Below are 19,123 nucleotides of genomic sequence, written 5' to 3' on the forward strand. Positions count from 1 at the left end.
TTGGCTCACATGTTTTAATTAATAACTCGCTAACTATTGCCAATTTGACATTATGGTACATGCCTTTTCTTCTCGGCTACACCCAATCTATCTCCAACTTTCGTCTGCATGATAAGCTTTCAAACACCCTGTATAATATAAGAAAAGCATAATATCATCGTGTCAGAGTTTATTTAACATGATGTTTTGACGATCGATTCTGTTATCGATATTTTTAGAATTTGTCATTTAGTACGTTAGTATTCAGTTAAGGAAAAATTTAATATATTTAAAATGTGTCGATATAAAAATATATTTTCCGAAATGAGGCATTGCCAAGTCTTTTTTCAAGGTGTTTCTTTCATTCCCAGCAACATTTAATTATATATATTCTCATATTCACTAGAATTTATATATTTATATATAAAATTTATATATTCTTATTATTATTTATTAAATAATTCTTGCACCTTTTAAGCGATGAGACATTCTCAAATCCATTTGTTTCATTGTAGACTCCACTTTTTCATTAGATGAAAGATGATATTTTGTTGACCACAAGCTGCATCCATATTCATAGAAATCCGTACAAGAATCGAAAGATTTGTTGATATTATGTAGAATCGATTCTCTTACATTTAATAGTTAATATAATATCACCAATTAATTGGAAATATGATTGAAATTATAACTTTAGGAGATTATTGGAGTATTCGTTAGAACATTTTTATTATATCATAACATTTATTTCAATGTTTTCATAATTCCGCTGTTTTACATATTACATCCAACTATCTTTATTTACTTCTGTTTTTCTTACTCACAAAACGACCATGTGAAAAAAATGGATGGTATGTTAGTACGTGCAACATTTTATATTTTATCAGCATACCAATTGTGCTGCATGCATCAGTCTCACAAGCGGTATAATTAGTTAATTTGCTATTAGGAAGTCCAGCCGCTCTTACAGCTATTACATAGAACCTGTAAATATAAAATGAATTTATTCGCGAACACCGTATAACCGACGTGGGGAAAATTCAAGGACATTTGTTTTTATGTCATCGTGTGATGTATTATCCACAAAGTGCAGTCTGGTCTGGTATTTGAATATGTAAGATATGAAATTGAAAATATAGATAAGAGACACGTCGAGGTAACTGTTATTTTCAAAGTAACGACAAACATAAAGGACTTAGCGTAAATAAAATTTGGCAGAAATAAAATTTTGAAGTATCATTTAATCGATGTATACAAGTATCACTTTATTTACGATTTTGCTTGTCATTTATTAGTCACTTGCTTACTTCGCTACAACATATTGCAGTAGTTAAGTTTTTATTCTGAGGATGTGGAAAACTCGTAATAAAGACGTAAAAGCAGTACACAAGAAGAGTACACAGAATACACAACTCACAGCAACAAGAGGGACATCATCTTTCTATATCTAATTGTAAGATTCTGTCAGAACAATGCACTGTACTAAAGTTGAACGTGTACTATTTCAGCAATTCATATCACTTTTAAGTGATGACGTTTAGATAGAACATGCCACCTCTACTTACTCGAGCGATTCAATCAGTTGCGAACAACTATGAATAACCTTGTGGATTTGCGGCAATTGTCTGCTAACGATATGTAATGGCAAGTTATGCAACAGATACCATGAAGAGTCAGGGTATAAAAACGATGTAATGGAGGAAGTACTAAGTTGTTGGCGATAAAACAATAAAATGGAATGCCATATTACAATATTGTTGTTTCAAAGTAGGATATTAACACGAATATCATGAATCATTGCCGCTAATAAGAAAACAAAATTTAAGCTGATAAGTTTAGCATCAAGTTGCACTGTTTAAACTATAATGTTAAACTATAATGCAAGTGAAGAAAAAAGTATTCATCATCGCTTCATTAATTGCTGATGTTATGACATATTTGGTCTTTCCACAAGTTTGCAAATTGAGAACTTTCTATCAAAATTGTAAAATTAAGATAATAATTTCAGGTTTTAGCGGAAAATAAGTGACAGTTTGATATTCGATATGAACGTCTCTAATTTTTGATCAATTTTGCGGTTACGATATGTTTTACTATGTATATGTGTTTATACTATATATAGACATTCTGAATGTCGTATCCCCTTCAGTCGCATTAAATTAAAACGATCAATTTTGATTGATTTATTGCGAGTTTATTTTTCAATAATGTTTCGAATGTTAATAAAAAGTTACATATTAAACAATTAAAAATATAGCCTTATATTTTATTATTTTTAAAATGTTAGATAAATGTATAAAAGAAGTAAGATTTTTAACTATGTTTCCAGAATTTTATTTTTAATTTTAGCAACATTAACAGATTAACAACATTAACAGATAATTTTTATGGAGTTATGTTGCCGACATCTTGTCCAAATAGGGACGTTTCGTTCAATATAATTCATTTTAATAAAAACCTCTTCAACATTTTCCACTCTATTTCCATAAAGTGCATTTCGGGCTTTGATTAAGTAGGCTGTCAACAGGACAGTTGAAAGCATTAGAGAAGGTTTCCATATTAGCCACAGTACCGAGTATTCGAAATTTGTTCGGACTATGGTCATCTTTATTAGCAGAAGCTGCCTCGTAGTCTTCCGTTGTTGCTATGCACCAGCTCTATAAAATATAATTTATCCAAGTAAGTTATAAAATAAAAAAAAACGAAATATATACTGCTTGCTCTAAATTTTCCTCGTAAGTAATACAATTTAATACTAATGTAAACGTGTCATATATAAATTTAACAAACATTTATTTCTTATATCTTTTTATATCAATATATTTATGAATTATTGAGCTTACGTTTGCGAAGGACAAAAAGAACAATTGCTCGTCGCTGATATCAGTCAACCCCGGCAGTTTTGGTTGCGGTCCAGTCGCTAGCTTACGTTTTTGGAATGCCGCGAACGCGACTTCTACACCAATATTGTCAGCGACATTTTCGTCCTTCGTAAGTTGCCCATTTAACTGAGAATGAGAGTAGAAAATGTTTATTCAACACGATTTTCTTCTTCGTTACCAAAATACGTTATATTAAAAATATCAAAATTTTATTTGGGAAAATAAATAGACAACAATAGACACATGTATGTTAGATATGAACATGTACTTATTCTTTACTTTTATCAGTCGTAGTTGCTTCGTAAAGAATGTGTATAACTAGACATATTTAAAAACAGCGTAACTATGTAACATATGTAGAAATACGTACGTGGACAGGTTCTCCATCTTCTCCTACCTCAACCAGTGTGAAATTATTATATTGATCTATGAAACACTTCACCCTTTCATCAAAAGCCTCACTAGTTTCTGTATCACTTGTAATCCTATTACCAACCTTGTCATACTCAATTCCTGTACATTTTATTTAGATATGTGAGATAATAGTCTGATACACCGAAGACTTACTGAAACTCACCAGTAGTATCGAAGCTATGTGCGAGTTCGTGTCCAACAACCATACCTATCGTGCCGTAGTTAACCGCTCTAAATATCATGTATGAATTTTAGTCTCGGTTTTTAAACTTCAAACATTAATAACATTTTATATGCTATGCACTTACAGCGGCATACCGGGAGTAAAATATGGATCTTGGACCTCAGCAGCTGGTATAACTGGAAATAATTAAAGTAAATTTATTGTATGAATTAATTATTATTACATTATCGCTGTAATAACGCGATTAGTGCATATATGATTAAGAAAGAATACCCATTAAGTTCAACGGTCCGGCATAAAATGCATTGAGAGTTACAGGAGAGACATGCCACCTGCAATTATGTTACATAATCAACGACATCGAATGACGAGAGAAGCAGAAGTTTAACTTGATTGATGAGGGATAAAAAACTGTTACAATGTTTGAATTATTCTTACTCGGATCTATCTATGGGTTTCATATAATTCTGAAGTTTCTTCTTATTTTCGTATGTTATGCTATCGAGCTTGTTCTTGAGATAATTTTCCCCAATCTCCAACTAAAACATCGAAAACTTGAATCATCTTCATTCAGCGGCACTTAAACAACAAACAAAATAAATAAATTCATTATAAATTATAACTGTTATTATATATTGTAACATTATAATTACAATAATTACAATATATTATAACATATTATAACATTATAATTAACAATATTAACTGGTATTATATATTATAACATTATATATTATAACTGTGAATTCCTACCCCTAGGTAACGTTCAATAATCGCTGTCTCATTACTGTACCAGCTGGGGTAACCAATCAATGATATTATATTGTCTATTTTTTCTGTCATAAAATTCTTCGCCTTATCATTTGTCCATTTTGAATTCAATATACGCTTCTTCATCTCTACCTTTAGATCGTTTAACATATCTGTCACCTTAAACAGATTAATACATAATGAATTTTGTAGAAATACTTATGGACTGTGCTTTTTTTACACGAATTTGAAGTAAAAAATTGTATAATATTACAGCCGTTATGGTATCTGGTGAATGATATTTCTTGATAAATAGAACAGACAGAGCGTCTTGTAGCGATATATCTGAAACGCACATTTGCCAGCTGTAAGATAAGAAGAAATATATTCACATGTCTACGCAGATGAGAAATTACGTTGCGTTGAATATTTACCGCGGTTTTTGCTCGGTCACATTATATCCTATGTAGTTTGCTTCAAAATTAACGTTTCTCATTTGTTTGGTCAAGTATGGTAAAAGTTGACTTACTAATTGCCATTGTATATAACTGACTGGAAATTAATCAAATATAAAAGTTTATGTTAATGCATTTTTTTTTCTTACATATACAGGATGGTTGATTATAAGTTGCCAACCCGAAATGTGAAGGTAGACTGGGTTAAAACAAACATAAAAGTTCCATACCGTTTTGCGATATTCTCAATAATTATTGAGTTATTAATTACAGAAATCTGACGAATGAGCGCATGCTGAAATGGATAATTGGAAAAGCGTCACAGCCTCTTGGATTACAGCGCGGCCCAGTCGACCCAGCAACTGTTGGCGGTGTGCGGCGAGACGTAGCACAGTGTTGTGATATAGGAAATTGATGTTCAGAAGTCTGCAGCATTCAATTTTCAACCGATTGGGACGACTTTTTTTTTTAAATGAAGGTGAGAAGATTACCTACAATTCTACCGAGCGATATTTTCGATGTCAGGAATCTTTAATAACGAAACCCTTAATAGACAAAATATGAAATATTGATACATTTTCAGAAGATGATTTTTTCTACTTCTATCAACGCGCAAACCATTATAATTGCCAAACTATGAATCCATGGATTGTAAATGTTTTACTACTCAACTCGTAAACTCCAAACCTGCAGAGCAAGCTGCAAGCTGCAGAAGCAAGAAGCAAGGAAATTCGAAGATTCAGACAGTTCAATACGCGGAAAATTTCCCGAGTAGCAACGAATGAAGATTTAAAGCATAAGCTATTGATTTTTTCGGATTTATATATCGCAAATGTAAGAAGACATTGGAAGAAAACCAATATCATAGTTTGGCAATTATAATGGTTTGCGCGTTGATAGAAGTAGAAAAAATCATCTTCTGAAAATGTATCAATATTTCATACTTTGTCTATTAAGGGTTTAGTTATTAAAGATTCCTGACATCGAAAATATCGCTCGGTAGAATTGTAGGTAATCTTCTCACCTTCATTTAAAAAAAGAAATCGTCTCAATAGGTTGAAAATTGAATGCTGTAGATTTTTTTGAACATCAATTTCCTGTATCACAACACTGTACGTAGGTGAGGCGAGATAAAACACCAATAGCGGCGCGTGGTCCTTCACCTCGTTGCGCACCGGCAACAGTTTCTGGATCAACTGGGCCGCGCTGTGGCCTGAGCAGCAGTCATCTATGTCGGCGCGCTCCCATTCCTCAGATTTCTGTCATTAATAGTTCCATAATTATTGTGAATCTCGCAAAACGTATGGGTATGGGACTTTTATGTTTGTCTTAACCCAATCTACCTTCACACTTCAGGTTGGCAACTTATAATCAACTACCTTGTATATTTATAAAATATGTTTCCCACATAGCACATAATACTACAGAAATATCATAATTAGATTGCAATATATCATTAATATTACATATTATAATACAATATTACAGAAATATTACTGATATATTACGTTTATATATGATGTTGAAATATTACAATAATAGTAAATAATATGTTACGTTTATATGTAACATTAAAAGATTATTGTAATATTATATTGCAATATATCCCATCTTAAGTAGCAAGATGATGTCAAGTAGCAAATGACGTTCTTGTTATGTCTTATGGACATTAAAAACGTCATTGAAACGTCATTTAATGTCACTTGCTACTTTAACTTAAACGTTATACATCGCATTGGAGTATAAATAAAATATTTCGGAGATAATACAGGGCATCCCATTTTAAATGAGTCAGGCAAAAATTTCGAAAAATATGAAAGATATTAAGAAACGTTTTAGACAAAAAAAAGTAAATAGACTAAAAATATGTAACACTATTTTTTCTTTCAACAAATAGTTAGTGAGATATCGTAAGTTACATATTGGAAAAGTTACCAAGTTTTCCTTAAATATTTCAAAAAAATATTAGGCAAATAAAAAAATATTTCAGATAAAAGTCCGAATTAATTGATAGAAAAAAAGATATAATAAAAAAATGGGGTTTCCATTTAAGAAAAATAATAATCAGTGAATGTCTCAAAAGTGGCATCATCTGTAAACAAAATGATACAGTTATTTTATGTCCCTCTTGAAACTATACAACTTTTGTCTAAAATATTTTTTTCTAAAATGTTTGGTTTTCGAGATATAGTTGTAAAATTTTAGAATAAAGGCAAAAAAATCCGAACTAAAAGATATGAATACATCACAGAGCACTGAATTGCTTATATCTTCAGGAGGTAAAAATGATTAACAAACATAACATTTCAAATCTAATATTAGATTAACTAATATAAAATTAACTCTTATGAAAGAAACATTCAAATATTGAGTGTCTATATTCAATTATTCGAATTTACTCTCAAATATACATTCAAATTTGAATGTTTTTTTCCGTAAGAGTATTCTATGACTTTATAATATTATAATAATATTATTGTGATATATCACTGTGACAATATTACTATGATATATTATCACAATATTACTGTAGTATATCACCATAATTGTACTATGATGCATTTCGGCGGACGTTTTAATATTACTGTGATATCACTGTAATAATGTGGTAATATTTTTACTATATTACATTGTAATATTGCAATAGAGAAGTAATACTATTGTGATATTGCTGTAATACGTATTATGTGCTATGTGGGTTATATCTTTTGTCCTTTTTATGTAGTTAGTATTATGTCATTATATCGTGTACGTTTAATATTACCAATTACGTGTTCTGGAGTATCATCTAATAAGTAGGCGAGTTTGTGAAGAAGATGTTTATTGTACACTAACACAGGATATGAAGAATCGATAGTCTTGCCAGTAGATTCGAGCAATTCTTGTATCAAGTGCAGCCAATTTATCTGAAGAAATATTGCGAAATCGTATTGTAATTATTAAAATTATAAAATATCGATGAAACTTCCTGGATAATCAATAGTACGTACTTTCGATCAATGATACGACTTTGTTATCTTAAAGCATTATCTGTTATGCATAAACTTATTTATGGATAAATATGTATACCTTCAATGATTATCTTCGCGAGTATACTTCGTTTTACATTTCACGGTTAAAATTATAATGAATATTACTTTCCTTGTAAAAATATTCGATTGAAGTAATGCATCAAAATAATCATAAAACTAATGATGTACGTGTTATTGCAATATCGATTTCATGATTAACATTACCTGTGCGGTGGGATTCTTTGTTCCAGCCTGATCATAATATTCTTGTAATTCTGCAATCGTCATTCTATCCTGGACTTTTTTCATACCTATTTGAATCTGTTCTTCGTATTCGCTGATCTATTAAAATTTAAAGGAATGTATGTAAATTGCAAATTATCTATCTTATCTATTAACATCTAATGTACTATTAGAAAATAATTACGTTGTTGAGATTTTCCTGGAAAGTAAGTAGCTCCGTTACGTCTGCAGTAAAATTCTCCTTTGGTGTTTCAATTCCTTTGTGCTTCTTAAATTCTTTCAACACACCGACTACTTTATGTACATCTGAAGCTGGGAATAAGCGTTCGCTTCTTTTGACAATTTCATCCTCGATATAAGAAGCTTTTCCTTGAGATATCTATAATGATACATATAATATGTTATTAGACATATTTTATATATTCTTATATTGTAACTAATTAGACAGAAAATAGAATAAGTACTGCAAGTATATTTTTAGTTGCGTCTTCCTCTTCAGGTATAAAGGCAAACTCGAGGAAACTGCCAGTGAAAAATTTTTTCATATAAATAATATCGATTTCCTGCCAAGTTCGATTTCCGTTTGATTCTTGATTTCCCCATTGAATCGGCCATCCACCGTTCGCATCCAACATTGCCTGTATAGGTTCGAGTCCTTCCTTTTCAATAGCATCTGCAATAGAGTCGAAATAAAAAGAATGCCAAATGATATGTATTCTCAGAATTTGATTAAAATGTATAACAGTTATGGTATCGCTACTGAATTGCAGCAAATAACTAGAATATTTTTAATAGCACAAACAATGTACAAAAAATAATGTAAGATTCGTACCTTCGTCCATACATGAACGGTAATATTGTTTCACCTTTTTTATAGGATCTACGTTATCATATTCGCTCTCTTCTTCAAGAACCTCTACAAGAGATACATGCAACTTTATTAAAACATTATTAATATATAAAATGACTAAAAAGCATTAAGAGAAAAATTTTTCCGTCTTTAGTATATATGACGCTGTGATAATGTAAGGAAAAATTTTCCGGAATAATTTAGACATTAATAGACGTTGATAAATTTCCGAATAATTTAGACGTTGATAAATTTTCGAAGCATCTTTATATTTTAGTAGTTTAATTATTTATTTTATTTAAGTATTTATTTTAATTCATTTAGTTTTAAATTATTATACTTATAGTATTAAATTATTATATTTAGTTTAATTATATATTTATAATATATTAATTTAATTATATATTCACGTATGCTTTATACTTCAGTAGAAGTATTTAATAAGTAATATACAGGGTATCAGGGATCTCTTGGAAGTGAAAAATTGTGAAGATTAATCAGATTAATCTGACAAGAAAAGTCAAGTAATATTTTGCAAAAATCGCAATAGTTATTAAGTTATTAATAATTGAAAATGATTACATTCAAAGGCTTTTTTAATTGATAACTTCAAAATTTGCCTATTTATTTTGCAAAATGGTAAAGGACTTTTCTTTTCAATTTGATCTGATTAATTTTTACAATTTTTCGTTTCCAAAAGATCCTGTATGTACATTCATACGCTAAGGTATAAATTTCGTACCTTTTAAGCGAAGAGCAGTCTTCAAATCTAGTACGTGGTTCGTGGACCATACTACATCATTGGATGGAATAGGATTGTTCATCGGCCACAATCCACATCCATATTCGTAAAAGTTAGTACATGGATCGACAGTTTTGTCGATACTATGTAGAATTGACTCTCCTATAGCCAACAAATAATATATCATCAATTAATTCCAAAAATAAATTGTAGCATTTTTGAAAACATTATATATTATATAACAAATCGCGCAAGAGATATACGTATTTATTACTATTAGTATTAACAATTTTTGTAACATTCTTCACCAGTTGTTTTAGAGTTTCTGTAATTTCGCTTATATATTCTTTATATGTTACACATGATATTATTTATTAATTTCATTCGCACTTACAGAAACTCTACTTTTATAAAAACCCGATACTATATTAATACATAAATGTTTTACATTTTATTAACATACCAACTGCGCGACACGCATCAGTCTCACATATAGTGTAATCAGTTGATCTGCGATTAGGAAGTCCAGCTACACTGGCAACTACTACACAGAAGCTATAAAAAGAAAATTATTCATTCATAACATCAACTGATTATGAGCTACATAAAATGAATTTAGGAAAGTGTTTTAAATATATATCATATAAATAATACTAAATATATATCTCTTTATTATCGATATTATCGTTTTAAATATATATCATATAAATAATATTAAATATATATCTCTTTATTATCAATAAATCGATTCCCGCGAAACAACAGTTGCTCTCACACGATAATGAACATTGACGTTTTCACAAATGAAGTCTTCGAATATAACTTACATAGTGCAAATTATAATATAACTTTATTTATTTTATACTACTTCATGAATTTTAGACTTTCATAGTAAAATAATAGAAAAACACGAAATATAAATATACGATATATATAATATAAAAGGTACGACTCACAGTAGCGGCAAAATTATCATGTTTGCACGAGAGAATCCGTCGGAATAATATACTGTGCAGTAGTCAGATGTATACTATTTCTTCGATCGATCTCTGGATCACTTTTAAATCAGTAAGAACGTGTGACCTTTCTTTCAGTTCAAGGGAGCCTATCAGCGAATAAACTATGAATAACTGCACTGATTTTCTGCGTTCCTGCTCAAACGTTATAGTCCGTTATTCAGTGTGTACGTTGAGTGGTGAATGTGTAATAACGATGTAATCGGGCAAATGATAAGTTAAAATAGAAGTGCTGGTTATGCATAATATGGGTATAAAAACCCGTGTGTGCGTGTGTATGTGTGTGAAATGTAATATATTTATCGCTTCTTTCGTATACGTATTCAAACAGATTTTATATAAAGAATATTGTTTTTCCTAAATAAACTGCTAACGAGATTCATACAATTATTATAAGATATCACCAACATTGACAGAAAACAAAATTAATCTGACAAATATAGGCTCATGTTGCATTATTGAAATTGTGAAACATGTGGAGTAAAAACCAATGATATTTGCTTATTAATTGTTGCTGTTATGACATGTTTGCTTTAAGCGCATTAAGAGCATACGGATTGAGTAATATAAGTTGATACCGTAAGGTCAGAGTAATAGTTCGAGACTGTAGTCGAAGATAAGTGTGTGACAGATCCTGTTATTAAATCCAAGAATACTTAATTTTTAACAGTGGACATTCCAAACCTATCCTGTATACTTTCTTAAAATATACTACCAATTCTGTAATATGAGTAAAAGTTATATAACAAGCGCATGTCATATTATGTGTTTTTTGCTGTCAATAAATCAAGACATACGTGATTTTATACATTTTGTATAATTTTTTATTTTTATTTCTTTATAAAAACGCCTTTTTATTTCATTTATAAAATTCCACTAATAAATAGTGCTAAAATAATCGCTTTATATATTATTTCTTCCAAATTGTTCCGATTGCTCAATCCAGAGTTAATAATATAAGAAAGTTTGAAGTTCCTTTAAAATCTTATGGGTTTGTTGTATTGTTAACGCGTTAATATTTAGTTTGAATTAATTATTATATATATTAATTAATATTTAGTTGGGTTAATTTGTAAAGTCTCTAGATATCTCAGCTTATTTCCATAAGTTGCACTTGGATTTACGATTCATTGGGCTGTTCACTGAGCAATTAAACGCTTTAGAGAAAGATACCATGTTAGCCGCGGAGCCGACCGTACGAAATCTTGAAGATGCGTGAACATCATTGTTAATGTGATCTCCCTCGTAAAAGTCTCTTGATGTTTCACACCATGCCTTTAAAACACAATTTATATGCATAATTTATATAATAAAAGTTTATAATAATTGATTTCACAATGATACATTTGAAGAATTCCCACCCAAGCAAATTTTCCTTATATGTTAATATATTTATAAGATATTCGACTTACATTTACGTAGGATAAGAAGAACAATTGTTCGTCAGTGACATTCATTAATCCTGGCAATTTCGGTTGTGGTCCCGCAGTTAGCAAGAGTTTTTTAAATGTTGTGAAGGCAATTTCGAGGCCAATATTATCAGCGACATTTTCGTTTCTTGTAAGTAGGCCATTTATCTAAAAATAAGCAGAAAAATACGTTTATTATATTTTTCCTTCTCTAAATTTAGAGAACGCTAAAATTTCGAGTTAGACAAAACAACAAGGCCGACAATATCGTATATAGATTTATATTGTTCTCTTTAGACCTGCTAATAAATAAATTTAATATAAATCGTTGTTACGAGTACGTACTTGTTCATGTCCGTCTGTTGTTATCATCGTGAAATTATTATATTGATCCACAAAGCACTCTAGTTTTTCCTCGTAAGCCTCATTCATTTTTTTAGAATGTTGTGAATATTTATTGCCGAACTTATCACGTTGTATTCCTATACGTTTTACATACAAAATTTATAAGATGACAATGCATTAACTAAAAATAGACTAACGGGCTATGAACATTTATTGAAACTAACCAGTGTTATCAAAACTATGCGTAAGCTCGTGTCCGATAATCATACCTACACTACCGTAATCAAATGCACTAAAAAGGGTAATTACGGATGAAACTTTTCGTCCATTAATTTAAAGTACTAATAATGTCCTTTTATATTTTATATTTTTATATTTTATATTTTATTCACTCACAGTGGCATGCCGGGAGTAAAATACGGATCCTGAATCTCAGAAAGTGGTATATCTGAAAATAATTAAGATAAATTTGTTAGTGATAAAATTCAACGTTACATTAAAAATACTATACTAATGTTATATATATATATATATATTAAAAATAGAGAGAAAGTACTTATTGCGTTAATCGATGTGTCATAAAAGGAATTCTTAACTAGAGGGGAACTTAACCATCTGCAATAATATTTATTACATTAACAACATTGAAAGGTTGTAATATTTAATCTGTCCAATTAAAGTGTAATCCATTATATTCAGTTAAGTCCATTTACCATAATATACGAATAGACTTACTCGTATTTGTCCACGGGTTCTCGAAATTCCTTGAGAAATCTTCTTATTTCGTATATCACGACTGTTAAAATGTTTTTAAAATAATTCTGCCCTATTTGCAACTAAAAACACATATATTAGTTTTTAATGTAACATCATATTTTTTTAATATAACGTTAATAATAAAGAGCGTTGAATTTCCTACTCCTTCGTAACGTTTGATGAGTGCAGTCTGGTTATTGTACCATTCGGGATAGCCAATTAGTTGTATTAAATTATCTATTTTGGATATTATAAACTCCTTCGTATTATTATCCATCCATTTTGAATGTAATGTATGCTTTTTCAGCTCCGTTTTCATTTCCTCAACCATTTCAGTCGCCTAAAGTATATTAATGCAAAATTTTCCCGTTTGTTACTTACTTCGGTATCTTATTTATAAATACTTTCACGAAAGAAAAAGATTTTAGAATCATACAGCTTTTATATTATGTGTCGTATTGTACTTCTTAATATAGAGGTAAGACAAGGCGTCTTGTAACGGTATTTCCTCAATGCATCTTTTCCATCTATAAAATAAATGAGAATATGTTTGGACGTCTCTGAGAATTATATTAAAGTTACATTTCATTAAGTATCGGTGACTTACCGAGGTTCTTGTTCGGTCACATTGTAATCTTCATGGGTCGATTTGAAATCAATATCTCTTATATCTTTGGTCAGAAACGGCACAAGTTGACGTACAATATTCCATTGTATGAAATTCACTGGGAAGAAAACTCGAGCATTAAAATGTCATTTCAACAAATGTTTTTTTTATACACATATATTACCAAGTATACGAGGCGATGTTTCATCCAACAAATATGCCAATTCGTACAGAAGTTCTTTATTGTATACAATCATAGGTTCGGAAGCGTTAATACTCACGTTAACATTGTTATAAATAGATTGTACCGTTTGTAGCCAATTTATCTGAAAAGAATTTTGTTGAATCATAATATATTTGTAATCGTAATATAATTGTAAAACCGTTAACAACAATTCTCTTGTATCATTAATATTATTACTACAATTTTGATATATAATATATATATATATATTATTACTATATTTATGAAGAGATAGAGTCCGTTTTGTTCTGTATATTCGACGAGTACTTATTTGTTTATAAAGGGTGTCGCCAAAATTGGAGAATTCCTTTACCTTTGAAGTTGTGTTTTCAGTTTCTGCAAGATCGTAATACTCTTGTAATTCTGAAATCGTCATTTTGGTATGATTTGTCTCCAGTCCTTTAAAAACGTCTTCATATGACTTTCTGATGATCTGTGAAAGTTAATTTATTCCGTACATTTATTCCGATTTGTTAATTTCATCAGTTGTGGTTTTATACATGTATAGTATTAATAGACAGAGTGTAGCGTAAACATAAAATAATTACGTTAAAATTATTTAAAAATAATTACATCTTTAAATTTATCTTCAAAAAGGAATAAATCTTCTATTTCCTTGTCCATTCTGTTTGTATTTATCTTAGCTCCTTTGTATTTGGCAAAAGCTTTTATTATTTCTTCCATTTTACTTAGATCTGAATTCGGTAACAATATTTTTTCTGAATAAAGTTTGTTTTCGAGAATAGATGTTTTATCTAAATTTATCTATAATCATACATATTTTAATTGTTTACATTAGTTATATTAATATTAAGCATTCGTTTACTTCGGCACGTGTAGATGAAATTTGTCTAATAGGAACGCGTTTAGTATAATTTGAAAAGTATTTATCGTAATAAAATAAGTAAAAAAGAAAAAATATGTTCTATTAAATTAGTATTAAAACACTCGTTAAAAATATATGTAAACCATATATCTGTAATATACGTGCGCATATGATTAGATAAATAAAAAGATACCGTAAGTATATTGCGGTTTGAATCTTCATCATCAGGTTCATAATTAATTTCGAAAAAACTGCTAAGGGTAAAAAGCTGAATATAAGCATTATCGATATCTTGCCAAGTAAAATTTTCCATGTTCGTGTCCGCTTTCTCCATTATAATTGGCCATCCACCGGTCGCATCTAACATTGTCATTACAGGTGCGAGTCCTTCTTTCTCGATCGCATCTACAATACCACAGACACAAAATTGTTGTGTTTGTAAACGTACTTTCGGTACTCACGTAAAATTATCTCAATTACATCATAGGATCAATTAAACATTTGATATTAAAAACGATATCAAGAAGTGCAAAGTTCATACCTTCGTCCATGCATGAGCGATAATATTGCTTGAGTTTTTGTACAGGCGGCAATTCGTCATATTTACTTCGTTCTTCAAGTATCTCTTCAAGATAAATAAGACATACAAGATAAATAGTGGGATATAAAGACGATGCTTATTTTAGACATTTCTTGACATTGGCAGATGAAATCTCGAAGAGAAAATCTTGTTCGAAATAATAATCGTTACTAAATATTCTTGCGCGGGAGATATTAGGTGTGTGAATTAATTCGGTCCGCTTTTTCTCCCAAAAAAAGACTTTAGTATGAAAAAACATTAAAAAGTACACTGATCAAAGTATTTGCCATCGCTTGCTATTATTTTTTCTCATCTGCCTGGCAGTTGTTGCATTCCGTGACGGAAAAACGACTCGTCCTTCGAAGTGATCCATTCATTGAGCCATTTCTCTATTGCTTCATAATTGTTGAAGTGCTGGTCCGAAAGTGCTGGCCCGTATGCCACCGATCTGAACAAGTGATAATCGGATGGAGTAATGTTTGGTGAATACGGCGGGTGAGGTAAAACGTCCCAGCCAAGTGCTTCCAAGGTGACCTTCACAATCTTTCCAACATGTGGCCGAGAGTTATCGTGCTGGAAGATCACTTTGTCATGTCTCTTTACATATTCCGGCCGCTTATTCTTCAATGCGTTGTTTAAACGGATCAATTGTTGTTGGTAAAGTTCGGCAGTGATGGTTCGACTCTGTTTTAATAGTTCATGATACACTACACCTTTCTGGTCCCACCATGTACAGAACATTACTTTCTTGCCGTGAATATTCCGCTTTGGTATCGATGTGGATTTTCCTGGGTCGCTAATGGATTTCCTTCGTTTGGGATTATTGAAATATATCCACTTTTCGTCTCCAGTCACAATACGATGCAAAAAACCTTTTCTTTTTTGCCTGACAAGCAAGATTTCAGACATGGCTTTTCGCCTCTCGATGTCTCTTTCTTTCAATTCGTATGGTACCCATCTTCCTTCTTTGTAAATCTTTCCCATGGTTGCCAAACGCACAGAAATTGCTGATCAATCAACATTCAATAATTGCGCGAGCTCATGTTGCGATTGACACGGATCTTCATCGATTAGCGCCTGCAATTCCTCGTCCTCGAATTTTTTCGGCTGACCTGGACGAAGTTTGTCATCGACACTGAAATTATCACTTTTGAAACGTCGAAACCATTCTCTGCATGATTTATCGGTGGTTGCACTTTCACCATAAGCTTTTACAAGCATTCGATGAGCTCCAGCGGCTGTTTCCTTTAAATGAAAACTTCCCGGAAATGATGTTTTTTTGGCTCGAATTTCGACATTTTCGAATCAGATAAACACGATGTTATTGTTACAAACCTAAACGTTTATCAACTGAATATTATTGCCAGATATCAGATTTTAGTTTTAAAAAATAAAGCCTTTTGCGGACATTAGAGGTTAGAAAAGTACAGCAATTGACCGCCACATGGACCGAATTAATTCACACACCTAATATATTCAATACTAATTGCACGTTCCTATACGCATTGCCGAGCCATGTACCTTTCAGTCGTCGATCAATCTTCATAACATACAGCTCATCCGTATCCCAAGTTAATGCACTAGGCGGCATAGGATTGTTCGCCGCCCATGAACCACATCCATAATTGTAGAAATTATCACAAGGATCGGAAGAGTAATCGATACCACGTTGAATCATTTGTCCTGTGTCCGAAAAGTAATATAATATTCTACCATATTTCCTAACACAATGTAATTTAAATTTTTATTATACTATCATTAATTATTATCGATTAATATAAAATTCAAATATTATTTATATCCATTATTATATAGGACATATAGAAAGTATCAGCACAGAAATATTTCAAAAACTAAGCATTTTAGAAAAAAAAATGTTTCAGACAAAAATTGTGTTGTTTGAAAAGGAGACAGCGATATCATTTTGTTTATAGATGGCACTACTTTCGAGATATTCACTGATCATTACTTTTCTTAAATAGAAAGTCCAATTTTTTATTATATCATCTTTCTCTAAATCTTTTTCTAAATTTCTAATTAGTTTTAACAACTTTTGTCTGAAGCATTTTTTTATTTACTTAATATTTCTTGAGATATTTAAGGAAAACTTGATAACTTTTTCAACTTACGACATTTGACTTACGATATCCCGCTATTTGTCAGAAGAAAAAGTAATACTAGACTTTTTTATTCTATTTGATCCCAAGAATATATTGTTATAATATTGCCCTAACTTTTGTTAACTTATCGATCTTTGGAAATTAAAAAATCATCAAATTAACAAAAGTTAAGGCGCTATTTTTTCTGAAATGTTTAGTTTTCAAGATATTCCGCCATCTTGGTACTTTCTATACACTCAGTATAGAAAGTACCAAGTTTTCGCGACATTTTGCAATGTGCATTATAATGTTTACATAGTTTCGCGTTTTTCCAAGCGTAACACGAAATTTTCCTAATTCCACTTTATTCGTGCTTATGTAAGATAGCTAAGAGGAAAAATTGACGTCACGTCGTTACATGTAATATGTTCCGTTCATTAACATACCAACTGTGCGACACGCATCGGTCTCGCATACGTTGTAATTAGCCGGTCGACGATCAGGAAACGCAGCTACTTCTACGACTGCGATATACAAGCTGTAAAAATAGAGTAATTAATTCCTAGAAATCGAATCGACGGCGTAGAAACAATACAAGGATACATATCACATGAGTTTGTGCGATTTCTTTTTAATAAATTGTGATTGCGCTTATTCGAAATTGCGTAAAATGCAAAATTGAGGAGAGAGGAAGGGAAATCAAGGAAGTTTCCTTGTTACAATTGTTTATACGCGGTAACAAACGTTGAATATGTTTTCACGAATAAAATATGTCACTTTCACAGGAAACAATCACACTTTCTCCTCCATTGTGCAATTTTCACCACATTTATAGATATTTATTCTAACAATGTCAGAAACATGAAATAACAAGTGAATAACGGAAGATGGAACTCACAATAACGGCAAGAGAGACATGTTTACACTTGACAATTTATTAGAACAGGACAGGACTTTGAAAAAGTTAAACACATTATTTTTGCGGCAGATTGGAATCACTTTTGAATCAACAAATTCGAGCGAACTGACCGGCTATGTACTATTACGAACAACTCTAGTAGTAATGTTCTTATTTTCCGCGCTCGTTCTCAGACGGTGGAATGCAAAGCAGTGAGCCTCTCGTATAGGTTTTATCTCGGGAGATTTGTATCGTATAATACGTTATGTAAAAACGACATAATTGCAGTAAGTGCAGTAAGAGATGAGTCATGCCAATTATTTATGACGATAGATATAACATTGACGAAAACAAGGAAAAACAGTATGTGTTCTCTCTAAAATTTTTATTAAAATATGAGTAGTTAATTTTTTTTAAGCAAAAGCCTTTTAAAATAATGTATTAACAAGTCTTTTAAACGGAGACAAACGTATGACGTCATGCATGTCAATAGAGAGAGGGAAGCATATAATTTAAGTGTATGAATCTAATGCATTGGCCATTTTTCTAGAAATTTTGATTGCTAATATATGAAATTTAAATAAATAATACAATATACAGTACAATAAACATGGGGTAATGTTTTACAGTAGTTTGTTACACTTTGCTTTAAATGTTTTGATTTTATTATTGCTTAAATTATAAGGTCTAGTAGTTAATTCTTTCCGACTTTCGATAATTTTCAATCTTTTTTCAAAAATTAATAGAACAAAATTAATCAATGAAATATTCTCCGTTGTTATCGATGATCTTACGTCATTTATTGGCCAGTTATTGAAAAATTGAAGTATTAC

The 19,123-nt window shown here is 30.8% G+C and overlaps 2 protein-coding genes across 3 annotated transcripts; both read right to left on the bottom strand.

Annotated features, from left to right (window-relative positions):
- Positions 1-2,296: 2,296 nt before the first annotated feature.
- Positions 2,297-10,838, bottom strand: LOC105180621 (endothelin-converting enzyme homolog). The gene is made up of 18 exons (XM_011136811.3): positions 10,467-10,838; positions 9,974-10,065; positions 9,511-9,672; positions 8,751-8,834; positions 8,383-8,591; positions 8,103-8,297; positions 7,901-8,017; positions 7,429-7,570; positions 4,644-4,761; positions 4,484-4,574; positions 4,213-4,389; positions 3,898-3,998; positions 3,733-3,791; positions 3,584-3,635; positions 3,439-3,506; positions 3,232-3,374; positions 2,823-2,987; positions 2,297-2,636 (listed from the first exon to the last, which is right to left on the bottom strand). The coding sequence occupies exons 1-18, from the start codon at positions 10,484-10,486 to the stop codon at positions 2,457-2,459; spliced, it is 2,175 nt and encodes a 724-aa protein (XP_011135113.1). The 5' UTR covers positions 10,487-10,838; the 3' UTR covers positions 2,297-2,456.
- Positions 10,839-11,591: 753 nt separating this feature from the next.
- LOC105180622 (neprilysin-4) lies at positions 11,592-18,516 on the bottom strand. 2 transcript variants are annotated; one of them, XM_011136812.3, is made up of 18 exons: positions 18,291-18,516; positions 17,839-17,930; positions 16,815-16,976; positions 15,255-15,338; positions 14,907-15,118; positions 14,461-14,652; positions 14,201-14,320; positions 13,828-13,969; positions 13,644-13,761; positions 13,473-13,563; positions 13,200-13,376; positions 13,016-13,116; positions 12,837-12,895; positions 12,677-12,728; positions 12,505-12,572; positions 12,281-12,417; positions 11,939-12,103; positions 11,592-11,801 (listed from the first exon to the last, which is right to left on the bottom strand). In XM_011136812.3, exons 1-18 carry the CDS (start codon positions 18,308-18,310, stop codon positions 11,622-11,624), a joined length of 2,172 nt encoding a protein of 723 aa, XP_011135114.2. In that variant the 5' UTR covers positions 18,311-18,516; the 3' UTR covers positions 11,592-11,621. The 2 variants fall into 2 exon arrangements, with proteins under 2 accessions (XP_011135114.2, XP_019695800.2); XM_019840241.2 differs by lacking the exon at positions 14,461-14,652 and having other exon boundaries at positions 18,291-18,515.
- Between the last annotated feature and the right edge of the window lie 607 nt (positions 18,517-19,123).

The sequence above is a fragment of the Harpegnathos saltator genome, unplaced genomic scaffold, assembly GCF_003227715.2.
Source record: "Harpegnathos saltator strain DR-91 unplaced genomic scaffold, Hsal_v8.6 scaffold60, whole genome shotgun sequence".
Lineage (NCBI taxonomy): Eukaryota > Metazoa > Arthropoda > Insecta > Hymenoptera > Formicidae > Harpegnathos > Harpegnathos saltator.

Excerpts from the sequence above, each read along its gene's own strand:
- LOC105180621 (XM_011136811.3), bottom strand. The coding sequence starts at position 10,486 with ATGATAATTTTGCCGCTACT. Across the intron at positions 8,835-9,510 it reads GACTGCTCTTCGCTTAAAAG|AGGTTCTTGAAGAAGAGAGC; the intron begins GTACGAAATTTA and ends TATCTCTTGTAG. Across the intron at positions 2,637-2,822 it reads TCTTTTTGTCCTTCGCAAAC|AGCTGGTGCATAGCAACAAC; the intron begins GTAAGCTCAATA and ends TATATTTTATAG.
- LOC105180622 (XM_011136812.3), bottom strand. The coding sequence starts at position 18,310 with ATGTCTCTCTTGCCGTTATT. Across the intron at positions 14,321-14,460 it reads TTGAAGATAAATTTAAAGAT|ATCATCAGAAAGTCATATGA; the intron begins GTAATTATTTTT and ends TAACTTTCACAG. Across the intron at positions 13,377-13,472 it reads CGACACATAATATAAAAGCT|GCGACTGAAATGGTTGAGGA; the intron begins GTATGATTCTAA and ends AATATACTTTAG.